Raw genomic sequence first — 19,945 nt, forward strand, 5'->3', positions numbered from 1 at the left:
TGACGGGCAGGGTTAAAGGAGAGGTCATTATTAAAATTGCATTTATTTTTCAATTCGGGACTGCCAGTTCTTTCAAGCGGAACACTATATAAAACAATAAATAGCTGCATTCTGGTACCTTTGCTCCAGGTCACATGGTCTGATTGCAGCTATACCATTGGAGCGAACTACAGTACACATGATTAGGCATGTATACTTTTCACGTATAATACTGTCTTTGAAATGCCTAATGAAAGGAAGTGTCCCTAATTGAAAAAGAATAGCATTTAGCTTGCTGGGTTTACTTCTGAAATCGCACGAACAGCAACATTACAAGCTGTCTGGGTATCTCACTGCAAATCTACAGATGGATTTGTTTGAGTCTTCCTCTGTTTTGCCATGTTGTAAGGATTATGGCAAAGTATATAGGTGTCAGGATCTGTCATTTATGTTAATGTACTTGGAATAAATGGCTTTTGTATCTTTTCTTGTAGCTGGGTCCAGAGTTTCGGGGCTGAAGGTATGGCACTGCTGCTGGATATTTTGAAGAAGTTACAGGATGATAAAGACGATCCATACAGGTAAATTGGTCATTTCATTAAATGTTTTTATTTAGTTTATTTTCTTAGTCCAACCCATTGTTAACACAGTAGAATTTTTACCATGTGACGCTTCAGTAGTATACAGCAATTACTCCTGTTCATTGATTAATTTTAGGATATTTAACTAAGTCAAGCAACCTACTTGTATAGCATCACCACTATTAAGAATTAGTTTGTAATATTCTATTAGCCAGGATATTATTGTCTAGCAGTCTTCTTATCTTTTCGAAATTAAAATGTAAACTATTTTATATTTATTAACTTATTCATTTGACCTTTTTATAGTGCATTTGGTGTTAAGTGTCAACATGAGGTCATCAGGTGCCTAAAAGCCTTCATGAACAACATGGTAGGTGATCTTAATAAAAAATATATATATATATACCGATCAGTGATAAACTAGTATATCATGTAATTGTATTTTAGAAACGTGTTCTACCTTCCAACAAGTATTTAAGACACTGCTACAGGTTACAATTTCAGTTTGTCATTATAGATCAGTTTGCAAAACCCATAGAAACACTGGCTCAATTAGATGCAGTCTATCTCTCTCTCTCTCTCTCTGTCTCATATTTTATAAATCTGAATATACACCATACACACATGTACATGCCCATCTCATCTTGTTATTTTATTGTTAAACAGTTACTGCTTTGTGAACTATTTTTCAACATTTGGACACTTGTAGTGAATTACTTATTTTTCATCCTTAAGTATCAATGTATATTTGTTTTCTCTTTGATAGTATGGTTTAACAGCCATGCTGATGTCGGATGATGGGATTCCACTGCTTGTCCGAGCTATTAATCCCAGAGTACCTCACATGATGGTAGATGCTGTGAAACTGGTATCTGCAATCTGCATCTTGGATCACTCTGACAATCTGTAAGTAATCTTGCTCTAGATACCTATTTGATGGCTACACCTCACATTTGCCTTTATGGTCCTAAACGCAGATAATGGCCCCAAATGGATAAACAGTAGGGTCCACACCTTGCTATGAGATCGATTGATCGTGTATAGAAGATCTGTTCAAGTAGAAATTGCGATTTGCTCAGAAGTCTTTATGCGTTTAAAAATTTCAAAACCTCTTCCTTTTTATTCAGTGGGAATTATTGTTAATTCAGTGTTGCACGCAGGTTCTAACATTTGAACACTAGACTATGTGCTTATAGATTAGAATGCAAGTCATGAAATATTTATCCTGTGTACATTCTAACTAAAATGAGAATATGTCTAATCTGTTTGATACATTTGTCTGCTACAACTTCTGTCCATTCCAAGAGGAATTACTAGCACATTTTTTAAAAGCTGTCTATCCTAGTGTATTCAGAGCGAGGTAGCATCAAGTGTTCAGTTTGTTCATTGCAGATCGTTAGAAGGTTCTTCATTCTTGAGAATGTTAATCTTAATTGTGCTAGGACTGCTTGAGCTTGTATTTTAGTGTTAAAACACATTCCACATACAGTTTCAGGGTGCATGAGTTTACTAATTCTGTATTGTTTTAAAATGCATCAAGGCATGTCAGTGAGCGTGTACTGGAAGCCATTACAGAGCATGCTGAGAATGAAGATATTGAGAGGTTTCAGCCACTGCTTTCTGGAATGAGAAAATCAGGAGTAACTTTGAAGGTAAATTGTTTATTTTAAGAACTTCAGAAACATGTCCATTTTGATACGTTTCGGAAGCATTCCTTTCTCTGAAGACTGACCAATCTAATTCATATTCAATTACATGTCCCTGTAAATCTTTACATTTTTTTAGTACAGATGTACATGACTGATCAATTGAGAATTTAATTTAATAATCGTAACCTTTTGGTTCTGGCAATGAAAATCAATATTTTCCACCTAAAACAAGATGATGTTGAATGTACAATACATAGAATCTCTTGAATTAACAGCATGTTTGCATTTAGGCATGTTGCATGCAGCTGATCAACGCCCTCATCACTCAAGGTGATGAACTGGACTTCAGAATTCACATACGGAGCGAGCTGATGAGACAGGGGCTGAAAGATATCCTTACGGTACTTTTTATTAAGCATTTTCCCGTTAACCATACCTATCTTTGGAGCGGGTACCCTTTTTAAAATGTCAGACACTACTGTAAAATAAAATAAGTACATTATGCACTAAGAGTTATAGCATTATAAAGTTAATCTTTGATTTAAGTCTAGCAAGGTTCTTGGTCATTCTACAAAGTTACTTGTCATAGAATAGTATTTGGGATTCCAGAGTCAACTCTCAAACATGGCTGTTGACTTGATAGTGAAAAAATAACCTTTGCTGGTAACAATAAAACTTTCTGAAACATTATTAAGTAGCTACAGTATATTTGACACAGATGAATAGGACATGATCTGACATTAACACACTGGGTTTGTTTTTGGGTAAATGTAGGAACTGCGTCAGGTTGAGAATGAAGAGCTGAAAGTGCAGCTCTCTGTGTTTGATGAGCATTCAGAAGATGACTCTGAAGAGCTGAGAGCCCGGTTGGAAGATGTCCGCATAGAGATGGAATATCCTTTGCACTGGTATCTGATTTGTCAGGGATACACATACTGTGAATTGGAGTAAACGGGTACAGTAAGTGAAGGTGTTTCAATCATTTACCATCAAACCTATTTTCACTGCCCAGCTTATATTCAATTTGCAGGTACAAAACATTGTTGCTTTCAGAGGACAAATATAACTCATTCACTTGTCCCACACTTTCAGTAGAGAGGAATGCTACATGTGTGGTGTGAGCCTTCATGAGCATGTATTGTTTCTTAAAAACAACTTGATCTGGGTACTGAAAGGTAGATAAATGGATTTTGAGTGTCCCTTTAAGTGTTCATGTTACTTTGCATCTTTGCTCTCATTTATCTTATAAGTTAAGCACAATTACTGTGTTTGAAAATACAAGTCACTAAACAAAGCTTGCTCTTACTACTTAGGGTAGACTATGCAGCTAAAAAATCAACAGATGACCTATTTTACTTTCCAGAATATCAATTTGGAGCAACTCCAAACATGTTTCTTTAGTTAGTTTTAAAAGCCTGCCATTATCAGAATTACCACCAGATGGCTCCAAGAACATACAGAATTGAAATACTTCATCGTGTTACACACAATTTAAAAGCAAATTATTAAGATAAGTTGAAATTGAATTGTTAAACCTCACAGTAGAAAATGTTTGTAATTCATAATTGCTTTATTGCGTTATTTTTTTGTGTATATTTTTTATACCCTATTAACAATAACTTGTCGTATTCAATTATGGCATACAATTGAGGAATAAGACACTAAGAAGAATCAGTTCAAGTTTTTATTTTATTATGATTCTGTTGAGCAAGATTACAATGGAGGTACAACCTTTTTAATTTGTTAAATACATGTACGGTCGGTTAATGTCACATTAAAGGGACTGAGCAAAATCGGTGACAATGAGCGGAGTTGACATTATCAGAAGTTAGCCAATAACTTAGTAAAATTAAATACGCTATACTTTCACAATTGGAAGAAAACCCCAAACAGTTTTAATAACACTCTCTTTCACTTTACCATGTGCAAAATACTAGAAACTACCACATGCGCTTTTTTGGCATTAATGCTGTACAGTTATTTTATTTAGTTCCAATCCATGTACTGTTTTAAATCAAAATCACAAAATGCTGTTAATATATAAATGCACCTGACTTGTCAGTATAAACAATATGAACATGTTTGAACAGGAAAGCATGCATAAAAGTTGCAGGTATTTTATCACTGCACTGTTCAATTCATTTAATGCATTTGAAAAAAAAAAAAAAAGGTAAGGACATACTTACAAACAGCATGCACAATCCAGACCAGTCCAACTTTTGATATTGCCGTAGTATTTAAATTAAACAAAGAAAAAAAAGAAAAAAAAAGTTTTTTAACTGTTGTCATCCTTGAAGTTACAGGAACAAACTGGTTCTGGAGAAAGCTCGGAATTGAGACAGCTATTTGTCCAGTAGTCAGACAGAATCATGTGTGTACTTGTCCAGCAAATCCATGGGAAGAACTTTACTCTTTTTAAACAAACTCACTGCTTCTTTCCCAAAGAGTAACAGTTACGCGATGTAGCCGCATCATGTGACCGACGGAAGGCTTTTGAGAATAAGGTAGACTGAATGTGCCAAAATACAGTTGGTCACAGTTGAAAGTGGTATTAAGTGGGGGTGAAATTAATTCTATGCATGTTAAATTTGATTAACATTAACCAGAGTGTGACAATAACAGAAATGATATAATCAGGAGTTTGTTTCCTTTGACTCGCATTATATTTGGGTCAGGACATTTCAATTTGATGATGATAAGCGAAGTGTGACATTAACATAAGTGACATGTAACTTCAAGGATGTAGGATTCGACTGTATATTAAATTATTTAAATTCAACGAGCAAGTAGGATGTATGAACATAGTACACGGTGTTAGAGTCCGCTAGAGGGCACTGTATTGCTAGTTTAATTTAAAGGGGAATTCCTTATTTTTTTTATTCTTTTCCTCATTGATTACGAGTCACTTGATGGGTGTTATCTGGTCACAAGATGTGCAGTTATCCTTCTCGGATTAATGTATGTATAATTTAGTCAAACTCTTTTAATATCACTTCAAGGACACTGAGACTTTATCCAGTAACCTGGCAAAAAGAAACCTAAAAAATACAATGTGTTGCCTGTTTTGCTTTGCAACTTGAAATATACACTAGGCATTGCATTCGTTATTAAAATGTATACGTGTATATTAAAAAAAATGACAACATAACAAAGTGCCCCCACCGTTATATATACACACGCGTGCGCACACACACACATACACACTCAGTTTACTAAAATTACCTGTATAATTAAAAAGATTGTTAAAGGGAAAAAAAAAGTTCTTGTGATGACATAGTTTTACCTTCTTTCTATGGAGATCGTTGCTGCACACTTATTTCATGACAAGCAGGTATTCATCAGCACAAAGGAGCTCTGATTGGGTGATTACTCCTGCGTGGGTCTTTTTCCAGCTGCAGTTAATGTGCTGAATGGCGTCACCTCGGCAGTCTGTCATACAGACAATTATCCGCAGCATTAACACAACAATGGCAGAGAATGCGTAGGGTGATTTGCAATTACCATGTTTAAATATTCATGCAGAAAGTTTGCAGAGAATATTAAAAAAAAAAAAAAAAAAGTAGGAACATTATTAAATATCAGCATGACATTTGCCTAATGCTCTCTGCTGTATCACCTTTGATATCTTGGGTTACTGTGGGAGGTACTATACATGCATATTTCTGCATCTAATTCAGATACACTGCATATGCTGGCTTAACAGATATACAGTGTAGTATGTTACCAATTCAGACAGCCTGTACCTGAAATTATGGATAGTTTTGAAACTTTGGCCAACTCACAAAAGCGCCTCATTTATTCAGGTGGCTTTGGTTTACTCCAGTGTGTTAAGAACATCCACAAGGACAGGATGCCCATCTTTGTACTGTAATTAAAATGAAGAATTGTTTGCTTAATTTTGGCTTACCACCTCAAATAAAATACACACAAGCAAATAAGATTGTCAATATAAAATGCACATATTTTCAATCTCCACACTATTTACTCCAAATTGTCCTTTGCATTTTACTTTGACTTCAGTACATGTGGAATGAAATTTCAGGTGTGGGGTGTGGATGACTGGCTCCTGTAGTTTATACAGATTCACTGTGAACTATGTGTTGTTTTTGTATTGCGTCTGTAACTGTCCTTAACCCATCTGGCCACTGATGTGACTGAAGTTTTCCAGGTCCTTCAAAACACTGTGAAAGACACAAAAGCGGAGCCTCATTTCCTGTCGGTTTTGCAGCACTTCCTTCTCATTCGCAATGACTACTTAGCAAGGTAAGGAATGGGTTACACATTCTGTTTACCAGTTCATTGATAATCCTGTACTTGATCTGTATTGTGATATAGAAATTATGTATAGGGTACGATATACTGACTTGCCTGGCCACCTGAAGTTTTTTGCATAAAATCAGAGAGCCCTCCCCTTACATCAAATTTCAGGTCTGACGCAAAAGTAACTTAACAAACATTGGATAGGCCATCTTAACCAACATACATGACAAAATGCATTATACAGCTATTGGCAGTCTGACAGATGGCTATTTCTTGAATATGATTAAATGTGATTCATGGTTGGTGTGAATCAACCTCCATCTAAATTAATTAACTGATATATTTATTTTTGCTGCAAATCTACATGAGATTCTGTCAGAGGATTTTAATGTCAGCTTGGATTTGTTTACCCCATCCATGCCCGTACCTAAACTTATTCACTGATTTTTATTACAGATTTCTATTTATTTATTTATTTATTTTTATTGAACACCGTAACCCTATATCAATAACAAGCTATGACACTTCTGACAACTTGTAGTTGGAAGTGTCAAACATAAAAACACTGTTTTATTTTGACACCAAATTCATCATGTGGAATTACACAATATATTTTCTTTGTATTTCTATATATGATTGATGTGACATAAAGCTGGCTATTGCCTCAGGCCCCCTGCTAGAAATGAGAACTCAGCCTTGATTAAATATTCTTGTTTAAATTAATTATAATGAATACAAAAAAAAAAAAAAAACAACATAGCTAATTCATCCCTCAGATGCTATAAAATGTAGAAAGGAAAACAGAAGCTAATAGATAGGTTTTCTTATTTGTGGAGTTCTATTCTGTGCATCTGTATTGCATTCAGGTGCTGGACTGTGGGTTAAGTCACCAGCCTGTAGTGCCACCAGTCTCACACAAACACACATTATTAAAACATCAGTTGCCTGGCTACAAGGTAGTTGCAGAGGTCCTGAGACAGCTCTGGGATTAGACCTGTTCATTTTAATTTAGGAAGGAAGATTGCTGTGTAGCACTGAGCGATTAATGGGTTAAAAGTTAGTGCCACATTGTGCACTTTTCATTTAGAGACCTTATTGAAGCTTTCCAGAGAGACTGAATTGCAGGCCTGTTTAATGGGTTTGCTGTGAATGGAGATTGAGAAAAGAGTGAGAGATTTTTACCATAGCAATTCTATTACCCCCAAGGTAATACTCTATCACACAATAGAACCGGCTCTAATAGAGTGCAGAGAAACTAAACATCTAAGAAATTAGGAATAAGGGAAATACAGCAGAGAGGGAGATTGCTTTAACCCTGATATTAACAGTTAATATCTCAAACAACCTGAGGGCACTTTGATTCTGTAAATAGATAGAAAAAGCAAATGATCAAATCCCTCAAAATAAAACTGCAGCATGAAATTCAGCTTGCTTAAGGATACTTGTTTTCTGACAGTTAACTGGATAAGCTTAATACATTTTAGGTTTAAGAAATTATAATAATTTAAAAAGGGTAATCAGTTTCAAAATCCACTGGATGTCACTCTTACTCCCATCATAATAAAAAAAAAAAAAAAAAAAAAAACTAAAAAAAAAAACCCAATTAATAAAAAAAATACCCCTCTTTTAAATTATATATTATATATATAATATTATATATTATTATATATATATATATATATATATATACATACATACACATACATACATACATACATACACACACACACTGAAGGTCTGGTAATGAATAGGCCTTTCATTGCTTTAATAGGGTTACTTAGCAACAGACAACCAGATTTTAAACCACTTGTGTTTCTAATTGTATTTACTGTATCTTCTTGGACCACTAAAAAATCTATTAATTCAGGAAGATGTTATTGCATATTTAAACTAAAGTAAGTGTTTTAACTGCAGACTGCATACTAAACACACTTGCACTACTTTTATATATGTAGACTATTTTTCCCTTTGGTAAATCTAAGAAAAAATATAACAACTAGCTCAAAAGTCAAAAGACTTTCTTCTTTGTTTTATTTGAATGTTTTTCTTTTCCAGACCACAATACTTCAAACTTATAGATGAATGCATTTCCCAGATAGTCTTGCATAAGAATGGTGCAGATCCTGACTTCAGATGTAAAAGGTTTAACCTTGATGTAGAAGGTTTAATTGGTAAGGTCCATTCTTTTTTATTTCTTTTTTACCCATTTTTCAGATTATGTTGTGGAAGGTAATGGGGTTACCGGGGTGCAGCACAAGAAGTCGTAATAATTAACTGTTTATTTAAAAGGTTGTTAGGAGTAAGCTAACATTTGTTAGTTCTGTTTCTGTGTAAATTCAAACATAATCATAAATGCAGTGGCAAAACTATGTGATTTAGACAAATGTTTTGGACTTGGGTCGGAATTAAAACAATGTTGATGCCATCGTTATATGTTATAATGTGGTGGTGCCACAACGTTGATTTAGACCAGGCCTTAGTTTCTTATATATTAAAAAAAAAAAATAATAAGTAATTAATAATAATAATAAATAATAATAATATAATAATATAATAATTTGAGAGGAGAAGAATGAGCAAAGGTGTCTAACATAACAAAGATTCAAGAAGAAGCAGAGTATGTTATTGTAAGAAATTACACCATGGAACATAATTGTAACCAGTATTACTATTGGAACAAAACTGAACATATTAGTCTCCCAGCATCACTGGGAGTAATCAACTGATTGTTAATAATTTAAAATTATATTATGTATTGCAACATTTTTATCTCATGTGGATAAAGGATGCAAATGCATAGCTATAGGGAAGCAAGCATATAGACCTTTTTACACTGGCATGCTCTGCCCTGTTTGGACCCTTCCCGGGTCGGCTATGTGATTTCACACCGCTTTTGAAGAAGCAGGATTGACCTGGGTGACAGAAGCAAATACGCAATGCGTGGATCAATGCCCCAGAAGCAGCTTGTTACGAACGTTTCCACCCAAGTTTATCTGAATTGAACCGTAGGCCCAAATGTTGGTTTAGAGCAAATATTTCTTCATCCCTGCTGCAATCTAGCTAATGGTTTGTCTCAATCAACACAAATATGCCTAAACAGAAATGTTCATTGTGGAAGTGAAACCTTCTCGCAGGCATCAAGGTTTGTTACTATGTCGTCGGCTTCCAAACTGCTGTCATGCATTTTCTCTCGCTCGACCTGGGCTAAAACGTGTCGACCCACATCTTGAGGTGGATCGCCGCAACTCGGGTCAACTCAGGTACGACACAGGTACATGATTTCACACTACGTGGGATTGTGACCCGGGTAGGCAGAACCAGGTCGGGACCTGGGTAGGAGTGCCAGTGTGAAAGGGGCTTCTTGTACTGCTCTGACGGTCATAAATTAAAGCCGACTCGGAGCAAGGTCATTTTTCTGTCTCTGCTGCCTTCAGTTTTCTTCCTTCACTTTGCACTGATTAAACTTGATCACGTCTGACCTTTTAACTTTTAATGTGCATAAAAAGCTGAAGTAATTCATCCACAGTGGGTAAAAAGACCATTATTTCAGCCATTTCTTGCCTACAAAAATTATATTTGATAGTCAATGTTCAAATAAGATTGTCCCTTTTTTCTTTAAGTACTTTTATTTAATCTTTATTTCTACAGATAACATGGTAGACCAGATCAAAGTAGAGAAGAGTGAAGCTAAAGCTGTTGACCTGGAGAAGAAGGTACAATAATCCACATGAATTGAATACACATTGGACTGCTAGGGAATTTACACTCAACAACTATGCCTTTAAAATCCAGTACTTCATATTAGCACGAGCAATTTTGACCCCCTCTACTTTTTGCTCAAAACCTTTGGCGTTTATTTTTTCAGGGTCTAAAGCTTTTTCAAATACAGCATTAAGAAGCAGCAACTTTCAATGTACTCAATGATGTTCTTTTTCTTTCAAAATTATAATTTAGCTGCATTAAAGCAAGATAGAGAAGCATGGAACCTATTCAGAACCACAAACGGGAGGCCAGTGATGATGCTGCTAAGCATCATCTCTGGTATTAGCAACTGACCTAATGTTCATTCTGTTCTGGGGAAGATGCATTAGTACATCAACTCAGCTGATTTAATAGCCTATAGATCCTTTTGCATTATTATTTTAGGAGAGCAGGTGTTTTACACCCACTGTCCGGACCCATTTAACACAAGCTTCAAATTGCTTGCTCCAGAAACTTTTTTTTGTAACTGAGTTTGATGGCTATAAAGTCTAGCCTATCTGATTGTCATGAAAAAAAGACACCCTTTTATATTTGCTGCACTGAAACAATTCATTTCTGCCTTTGAGCGACAGCCCCCGCTCTCTACCCCCTCACTGCGGTGTCAGCAGTTCGTGCCTCCTGGCAGCATCGCGATGGTTTCCTTTATTCTGAAAATCACACACCTGTAATAGCTCCCCAGGAAAGAAAGAAGTCAACCCTTATCTAGAGATTGCAAGACCTTTTTTTTTTTTTTCCTTTTTAATTTAAAAAAAATAATTTGGCTGTCAGCGTTTGCGGAGATGTGCAAGTGCAGTGACGTGCGGGCAGGCCCCCTGAAATTTCATTACCAAGCAGCATTTCTTACACTGATTATAGTGATAATCTGACCTTCTGTCGGTCCTGCCTGATAGGGGATAATTACATTTGTGACTTGGAATACAATTAGATTGCTGTCAGAGTCACTGAAACATCTTGTCTGTCTGTCTATGTATACAAATTATTTGACACAAACATACCTCGTTTATAAGAGGAGTCTTTTATGTTACATTTATCGAGTGAATAAGGGCAGTTAAAATTATTAACAGAAAAGCTTTAATTATAAATAATTGATGGTGGTGTTGGAGAAGCTGTGGTGTAAATGAAGGTCCTGGCATCTCAGCTGACAGTTCCTTCTGTTTCAATGGCTAGATTCCCAACAGCAAATGTCCCCTCTGCCAACACAGCATTGTGAGTCTAGAATATTACACAACAATAGTGCTAACTTAGTAAAGGCTTTGGAAATATGGCCTCATACAAACTAATAATTCTGTAGTGTACAATGCATTGTGTAATTAGCGGCCTTTAAGTTAGCAATTTGCATGACAATTTGCAGTACAGATCTGACCTGTACTGATTTGTACCTTTTCCTAATCTTTTATCCTATTTTCCTCACCAGCTTGATACTGAGCTCACTGCCCGACATGAGCTCCATGCAGAGCTGAAGAAGAAGGAGAGTGATTTTGAACAGCATTTGAAAGACCTGAATTCAGAGAAAGAAGCAGTGGTCTTGGAGAAGCAAAATAAAGAAACTGAGAACAAACAACTGCAGAGCAAGATTGACAGCCTTCAAGAAGAGGTGTATATCTTTCTATATCTATATCTACAGAAAAAAAAAATGGATACATAGACTCAATACCATGATGCCTGAAGGTTTACATAGAAAAGAATAGTACATTGTTACATCATTAACTGTAGAAAATGAATTCACAGACACATTAATAGATTTAAGTAGAAATATGTGAGTGTAGTTCAATGGCATCAGAAGCCTATAAGTACCTCCACTGTTTTTTATCAAACATAATTTCCCTTGATAAAGGTATGTTAAACATACTGAACTCTACTTGATACTCTTGACTGACCTCTGACTGGAAATGGATCGTTCATTCATTCATTTGCAACTACCAAGCGCAGCTGGTTACAGTATCAGTTCACAGTGAGTGAGAAGCGAAAAATTTATTCTTGTTCAATTGGCTTTAAAGCTCAGGTTATTAATACATCTAATAATGTACATTTTGTTAACTTTTGTTATTTAAGTGGTCAAATTATACAGTACAAACCAATAACTAAAAGTATAGTCAACAGTTTGTGGTTGGATTGTTTTCGTAAAAATAACGCTGTAGTTATTAATTATTTCAATCGAACTATGAGTTGTACCAAGTTTGTACAGTACTGTATACTGTAATTGATTTATTCACTGCAGTTCTTTCAACCATTTTCATGAGGACATTTAACAAAATAAACTTGTAAATACTGTAAACATGTGAGTTTTGTTACTTGTATGCATGTTAAAACCATAGTTAGCACACACCTTGGATAAGTCAACTTAAATGGCATCTCCTTGGGATGTCGAGTTAACCGAGGCCGATTGTATGTGTGTGTGTGTGTATGTATATATATATATATATATATATATATATATATATATATATATATATATATATATATATATTTATATTTATGTCAGTATATATATATATATATATATATATATATATTTATTTTAGGGCTGTCAGTTAATCGCAGTTAACTTCTGCAATTTAATACGTTATTGTTTAGGGAGATTTTTTTAATGCATGTTAATCGCACTCCTGTCTTGTCCCTCTTAGCATACCGTAATTCATGTGTAATTTTAATGCATGCCAGGATTGAATGAGTGTAGTCATTGTTTGAATATAAAATGAGTCATGGAACCACATTATGTAGCAAAGCTCTCAAAGTGAAGGACTTGTGAATGGGACGTTTATTTTTTAACTTTCTGATGGTTCATTGGATAGAAAGAGGGTTACTTGTATCTACTGTCAAAGTGAGTTAAATTGTCACAGAAGTGCGTCTAGTCTGCTCAACCACCTGTGTGCTAAACATGCTTTCACTTCTTAAAATACACTCTCTAGTAGTTTTTCTGCTACAGACAACAACAAATGAAGCCAGTCAGTTTGACAGAGTACTGTTTTAGAACCTCAGGATCACTGCAAACCCATGGATCAAGCTAAGTACGATAGTGTAAGTATAACCAGTGCTGTTGGATAGCTACTGATTGCAGCCCCGTTCACATTGTAGCTTTGTTTTATTTCAATAACCACATTTATTTTTAAATTGTTATTTACATGAGGATATAGCCCTTACTCAGTGAATGTTTTGTTTTATTTAGGCAATTTCAAGTTATTAATAAGAGAATTAAAAATTATTATTATTATTATTATTTCAACTGCATTATTTTTTTATTGTATTTTTTCTATGGTATTTATATATTTTATCGGGCCAATACCACTGTTTACAAAGTGGTCCTGACAAGACAACAGAAACAAAACCCTCTAAAGAAAAAAAACAAAACATCTAAGCTCAGACATCACTGCTTCCTTGTAAGATGGCTCTTTTTTTATTGCACAACCCATTAAGAGTGTGGTCACAATTCCAATTTCGCCCAAACTGTTATTTCACTAGCATTATCATTATAAACCGGAACACAAATGGCATCCCTTCTGACTCCAAACGATATAGGGGTAGCATTGTAATTCAGTTAAATTGAACACAATTTACATAATGTCATAAAGGAAGGTTTTGCAGTGCTTTCCAAAATGAACGAATTACAATTGTATGTTGTTTGTAGTGCAGTCCTCTACGTGTTCTCTTTAAATCCCAGTGGAAAACATCATCACAATATTACGCCGTTAGAGAGTACTGTATTCTGAATTAAGTCTGCATTGGAATTAAATATAAATCCTTGATAGACAAAGAGAAGGAGAAGTGATACCTCTTATTGGACTAACTAAATAATAATTATTCACAAGCTTTCAAGACCTCAAAGGTCTCTTCAGGTGAAAGTAGGAAAGAGAGATTGGTGTTTACATTCAAAGGTTGCATCAGAACTTTAACAAAAATAACCCATTTTGAATCACTACAATTCTAATGTAAAGAAAAAAGCTGCATGTCATACACACACAACACACACACACACACACACACTAAAAAATCACAAATATATATATATATATATATATATATATATATATATATATATGCGCACATATACATATACACACACACATGTGCATACAATAATAAAAACAAAAGTATCACAAAAAATATACATATAAACTCGCACACATATGTATATTTGTACACGTGTGTATGCAATGTATATAAACTGTAATATACTAAATACATATATCTATATATATATATATATATATATATATATATATATATATATATATATATATATATATATATATATATATATATATATATATACTATAGATTGTAATGAGGTAGAAAACCAGTATCCTGCTTGAGTCCTTTGTTTTTTGAGTCCAGGAATTTTATAAATTTAAGTTCCCAAGTTCTCCTGTCTTGTGTGTTTTTGAAATTGCCCTTTAAAACAAGAAGCGTCAGATCATGCAGAGAATGGTTAGGCATTGTAAAATGGTTACCAATAGGAGTGCTGGTCATTTTGTTGCTGATTGTGTGCTGAAGATGTTGTTTGGTTTCTCCTATGCAAGTACCATCGGAGCATTTGCTACATTTAATCATGTAGGTTACATTTTTGGATCTGCAGGTAAATGATCCTTTTATCTCCAGTTTCCCTTGTGCTGTGAGGATGGTATTGTGCGTAGAGATATGGGGACAGGTTTTGCATCTGTTGGTATTGCAGGGTTTAGTTCCATTGTGTGCATTATTTAGGTCAGTTGGTAGTTTGCTCCGGATGATAAGCTGGGACAGGTTAGGTGGTTGTCTGTAGGATAGGAGAGGTGTTTCCAAGAAAATATTGGAGAGGGTGAAATCTTCAGCTAAAACTGGGTGTAATTCTCGGATGATTTTGCGCAGGGGTTGTAGGGATGGATTGTATGTAACAGCTAAGGGTACTCCTATTAGACACAGGTTTTACTTTGTATTCCAACAATTCTTCTCTTGGTATTCTGATAGCACATTCCATTTCTATCAGTCTGTTTTGGAGAATATCCTTGTTGGATGAAAGCATCACGAAGATTGCAAAGATGTTTGTTTCTGTTAGTAGTTTCAGAGCAATTTCGGTGGTAATGAATAGCTTGACTGTAAATGATAGATTTATGTGTCTGATGTGGATGAAGACTAGAGATGTGTAAGTATTTTTGGCTGTCGGTGGGTTTTCTGTAGATGGATGAAGTAATATTGCCTTTTTTGATGGTTATTGTAGTGTATTAAGAATTGTATCATTTCTTTTGAATAATTCATTGTCAGTTCAATGGTGGGTGGTAATTATTGAGAAAGCATGGTGGAATTGGTGTAATGAGGCTTCACTTTCTATCCAGATAATAAAGATGTCATCTATGTATCTTAAGTAAAATTGTGGTTTGTAAGGATATTGTTCTAGAAATTTGTTTTCCAGATTGGCCATGAAAAGGTTAGCGTATTAACGATGCCATTTTGGTCCCCATAGCTGTTCCCATGATCTTTGACAATATTTGTTGTTAAAGGTGAAATAGTTGTGCGTAAGAATAAATTCAATTAGTTTTCCAATTATGTGAGGGGGAACTTTAAGATCGTTGGTCTCATTTTCTAAGAATTTTAAACAGACTGATATACCATCATGATGAAAGATGTTGGTATACAGGGCCTTTACATCCATCGGGACTAGTATAGAATTTTGGGGTGGTTGGCCAAATTACTTAAGTTTTTTTTAGGAAGTGTGTAGTGTCCTGGATAAAACTATCTGTTTTTGTCACCAATGGCTTAAGTAAGGATTCTATAAATTCAGAGATTCCTTCTGTGAGTGTTCCTATGCCAGACACAATGGGTCGCCCAGGATTACAGGGTTTGTTGATTTTGGGAAGCAAGTAAAAAGTACCTGCCATAGTTGTTTCAGGTATGACATTTTGCAAAATAGCTTGAATCAGTCTCTGTCAATGATTTTATGATGGTGTTTAGTTTTTGTATGTATTCTTTAGTAGGATCTTCTAAAAGTTTTTCATAATAGAGTACTTCAGAGAGTTGACGGTCTGCTTCAGCAATGTAATCTGTGGTGTTTAGTATGACTACAGCACCTCCTTTATCTGCTTGTTTAATTACTATATCTTGATTATTCTTTAATGATAATGTAGCATTTCTTTCAATATTTGAAACGTTAGGCATATCTAGTTGTTTTTGGATAATCTGAGAATTTACTTTCTGACGGAAGGTGGTGATGTAAGCTTCTAGGCTGGCATTACGTCCACTTGGTGGTGTCCAGTCAGAGGTTTTAGTGTTGTTACTTCGGTTGTATGGAGTTTGTATAGCAATGTTGTTGTCAGGTTGGTGAAAAAACTCCTTTAGTCTGAGGCATCTGAAAAATGCTTCTAAGTCTCCACAGAATTTTATTTTGTCCAGGTTTTGTGACGGGCAAATGTCTTCCCTTTTGATAAAACTGAGGTTTCTGCTTCAGTTGTGTTTAGAAAGGTTTACAATGCTGAGTTGGTTAATAGAAGTGTCTCTTGTTAGTTTTGATTTCTGTAATTTATCCAGTTTAATTTTCAGTTGCATGTCTGCCTGTAGATGTTTCTTGTAATGTTCCATAGTTTTAGTATAGAAGTCTGCTGCTGTGCTGGTTTTTGTTTACAGGTTATATACAGTGTTCAATCTGTTTCTTTTAAAGAGGTTTTCTTTGCATATATTAGGTACAACATTTTTGAAACTTTTAAATTAGCATTTTGTTATAATTATTTGTTTGAGAACTTTATAGAAATTATAAATTTCCATTGGGCCATGAATCTATCTGTAACAATCTCTTATCCAGTCTGAGAATTAAATACTGGTCTGTAATCTGGATAGCTCTTCAGTGTCCACAGGATTCCAGTCTGAAAGTCTAATGACAGTTGAAAAAATACCTCATGCAGTTTCAATTGAGGCAAAGATGTGTGTCTTGCTGTAGTCTTTTTAAAACGATGTATCTGGTTTTAGGATGTGTGAGACATTTTCAAAATCTGGCATGTGTATTTTATCTGACAGGATAGTGTGGTAACAAGTGTACTTTATGTATTGCTTCTGACCTTTCATGAACACTGTAGGTGTGAGCATTAAAATCAGTCATGTCTAAGCTTCTTTAACCAATAGAAGTGCCTTAGATGTTAGGGCAGTTCATACAGAAAAAGAACATTATGGTCTCGTTACCACTGAAGCCATTCTGTTGTACCTCCTGACATTCTGTTGTACCTCCTGACCTCCTCGTGAGGTGTAGAAAACTAAAAATAATTAAATGGTGATTAGAGGCAAGACTGCATAAAATAGTCACTTTAACATGTGGGCTGATTGTTAATAGGTTAGACAGTACCAGTGCAGTTGATTTTATTTTAATACATACGTTTGTACATGTTTGTTGAACGTTGGCATCATCTTTATGGGTTGCATTGTGTTAACTGCTTCTCAGTACTCAGATTGTCAGGAGTAACCACTATGGGAAATTATGTTTGCAAGGCCAACCGACACAGCTGAAACTATAGTTACACCCCGGGGAATTATGCCCCAGTGTAATTTTACACATAAAACGTAGCATCACGCATAGTATTAAATAATATTGCCGTTAACAGAGCAGAATACAGAAAAATGTTGGATCACACTGTGGATAAAGAGAACATTGATCACTTTTGCCAGAAAATGCCATGACAAAGGTCCCACATTGCAACTATATCAGCAAAAGAGAGTAAAACTTGCTTTGTACACTGTGAAGGTGGCACCCGATGCGATCCAGAGCACTGTACCACCAGGGGAAACTAATATCGCCTTGTTTTGGTCATCAACAGCTGATTGCCTTCCTAATTTGATAACATTAGCTTTCAGATACACAAGTGCAGTAACAAATACAGCTGACGCTGAGCGCAGCATCTCGCTGTATAATCTTGTCCTGTCCGATCAGAGGTGTTCTCTTTTGGAAGACAAACTGAAAGAGCTGGTGTTCCTTTATTTCAATCTTGGACTATATTTTACTTACTTACCTCTGCTAGTATTTTGATATTCAGTAGAGAGAAGAACGCAATACAACTGCACAATACTTTTGTTGCTTTGTACATATTGTGCAGAGATACTGCATAATTCTGCTTTTTCTGTGCATAATTCCCTGGGGTTTATGTAGTAGATCGGTTTCAGTAACAATCTGTATTCTTCTTTCTTCAGATTAACAAGCTGTCTCTAGAACTGCAAGATGCAAAAACCAAGATCATCACAGTGCCAGTTTCAGTGGCAGGGCCACCAACAGCTCCCCCACTACCAGGACATGTGGGAATGCCCTTGCCTCCTCCTCCACCTCCCCTTCCTGGGCAAATGGGAATGCCACCGCCACCGCCCCCTTTACCAGGGCAAACAGGCATGATGCTACCCCCTCCACCTCCTCTGTTACCAGGGCAAACAGGAATGCCCCCTCCACCCCCTCCATTACCAGGACAAGTAGGAATGCCGCCTCCACCCCCACCATTGCCAGGGCAAGCAAGAATGCCTCCTCCGCCCCCACCATTGCCAGGGCAAGCAGGAATGCCCCCTCCACCCCCACCATTGCCAGGGCAAGCAGGGATTCCCCCTCCACCCCCACCATTGCCAGGACAAGCAGGGATGCCCCCTCCACCCCCACCATTGCCAGGGCAAGCAGGAATGCCCCCTCCACCCCCACCATTGCCAGGGCAAGCCGGGATGCCCCCTCCACCCCCACCATTGCCAGGTGGACCTGGGATGCCACCCCCTCCTCCCCCTCCCCTAGGCGGGCCAGGGGCACCCCCACCTCCTCCCCCTGGCTGGGGGTTTTCTGTCCCAGTTCTTCCATTTGGGTTGATGCCCAAGAAGGACTACAAACCAGAGGTGCAACTAAAAAGGGCTAACTGGTCAAAGGTAAGCAATGTAATGTATGCAATAAGGGGAATAGAACTGTTTATATAACTCTCCCAAATACATATCTTCTCATATTGGTTTTTTGGTAATTCCAGGATCCAGGATAAATAATAATTGCAAAAATAAATGAAATATGCAGTTTAATACATATTAACTAAAATTATGAAAAGCAAAAACCTTTTTCTAAATTTGTTTTCCCTTCAAGTTCAACCCTCTTAAAATTCATGGATTAAAATACCAAGTCGTTCCTGGGATTTAAACCTGAGAACTGAGATACTGTATGGAGTATGCTTGCTAGCCTGAAATAGTTTAAAAAAAAAAAAAAAAAAAAAAAAAAAAATCAAAACTGACTGTATCCCTTTAGCCTAAAGCTACAGTTTTAATAGCTTCTCTGGAGTTCATGAATGTTATACTTTTCCTTTTTTCATTGAGCTCTTTTCATTTTCTGAGTGGTGAAAGGCCTTTGACGAGGGTGTCACAGAAACTGCTTTTTAATAATCCCATTTCTTTTAACTGGCGAATGAAAGGTAATTAGATTGCAGCTAGAAAGAACAGCATTCTTTTGTAATTTAAATAAAAAAAAAAAAAAAAAAAAAACCTGCTGCACACTTTTTCTCCCCCCTTCCTGTATTTGGGCACAAGATAATGAAAGGCTGGTATCCATGGAAGTCTGTGCCTTTCAGACACACTTTCTGTGTTGAAAAGAAAAAGAAAAAATACAAACCTTAATTGTAATGTAGGACTTATGAAAACTGAACAAGAATATATGTTAATTACCATTCCTTTCTGACAGGGATTTATATAGACCAATTGTGAAAATTGAGCTCTTGATTACAGCAGGATTCTATTGCTAAAAGTGCAGTAGTTAGG

At 35.9% G+C, this 19,945-nt stretch overlaps 1 protein-coding gene across 3 annotated transcripts in view; it reads left to right on the top strand.

Annotated features, from left to right (window-relative positions):
* The window catches only part of LOC121297469 (protein diaphanous homolog 1-like), a 133,878-nt gene that overhangs the window by 25,569 nt on the left and 88,364 nt on the right, over nucleotides 1-19,945 (top strand). For all 3 annotated transcript variants that reach the window (XM_041223813.1, XM_041223814.1, XM_041223815.1), the window contains 11 exons: nucleotides 474-560; nucleotides 867-930; nucleotides 1,327-1,466; nucleotides 2,101-2,212; nucleotides 2,500-2,610; nucleotides 2,984-3,102; nucleotides 6,356-6,472; nucleotides 8,525-8,640; nucleotides 10,118-10,182; nucleotides 11,646-11,825; nucleotides 18,371-19,075. In XM_041223813.1, the coding sequence (XP_041079747.1) occupies nucleotides 474-560; nucleotides 867-930; nucleotides 1,327-1,466; nucleotides 2,101-2,212; nucleotides 2,500-2,610; nucleotides 2,984-3,102; nucleotides 6,356-6,472; nucleotides 8,525-8,640; nucleotides 10,118-10,182; nucleotides 11,646-11,825; nucleotides 18,371-19,075 (1,816 nt within the window). The remainder of the gene's footprint in view (nucleotides 1-473; nucleotides 561-866; nucleotides 931-1,326; nucleotides 1,467-2,100; nucleotides 2,213-2,499; nucleotides 2,611-2,983; nucleotides 3,103-6,355; nucleotides 6,473-8,524; nucleotides 8,641-10,117; nucleotides 10,183-11,645; nucleotides 11,826-18,370; nucleotides 19,076-19,945) is intronic.

Source organism: Polyodon spathula, chromosome 22 (genome assembly GCF_017654505.1).
Source record: "Polyodon spathula isolate WHYD16114869_AA chromosome 22, ASM1765450v1, whole genome shotgun sequence".
NCBI classification, from domain to species: domain Eukaryota; kingdom Metazoa; phylum Chordata; class Actinopteri; order Acipenseriformes; family Polyodontidae; genus Polyodon; species Polyodon spathula.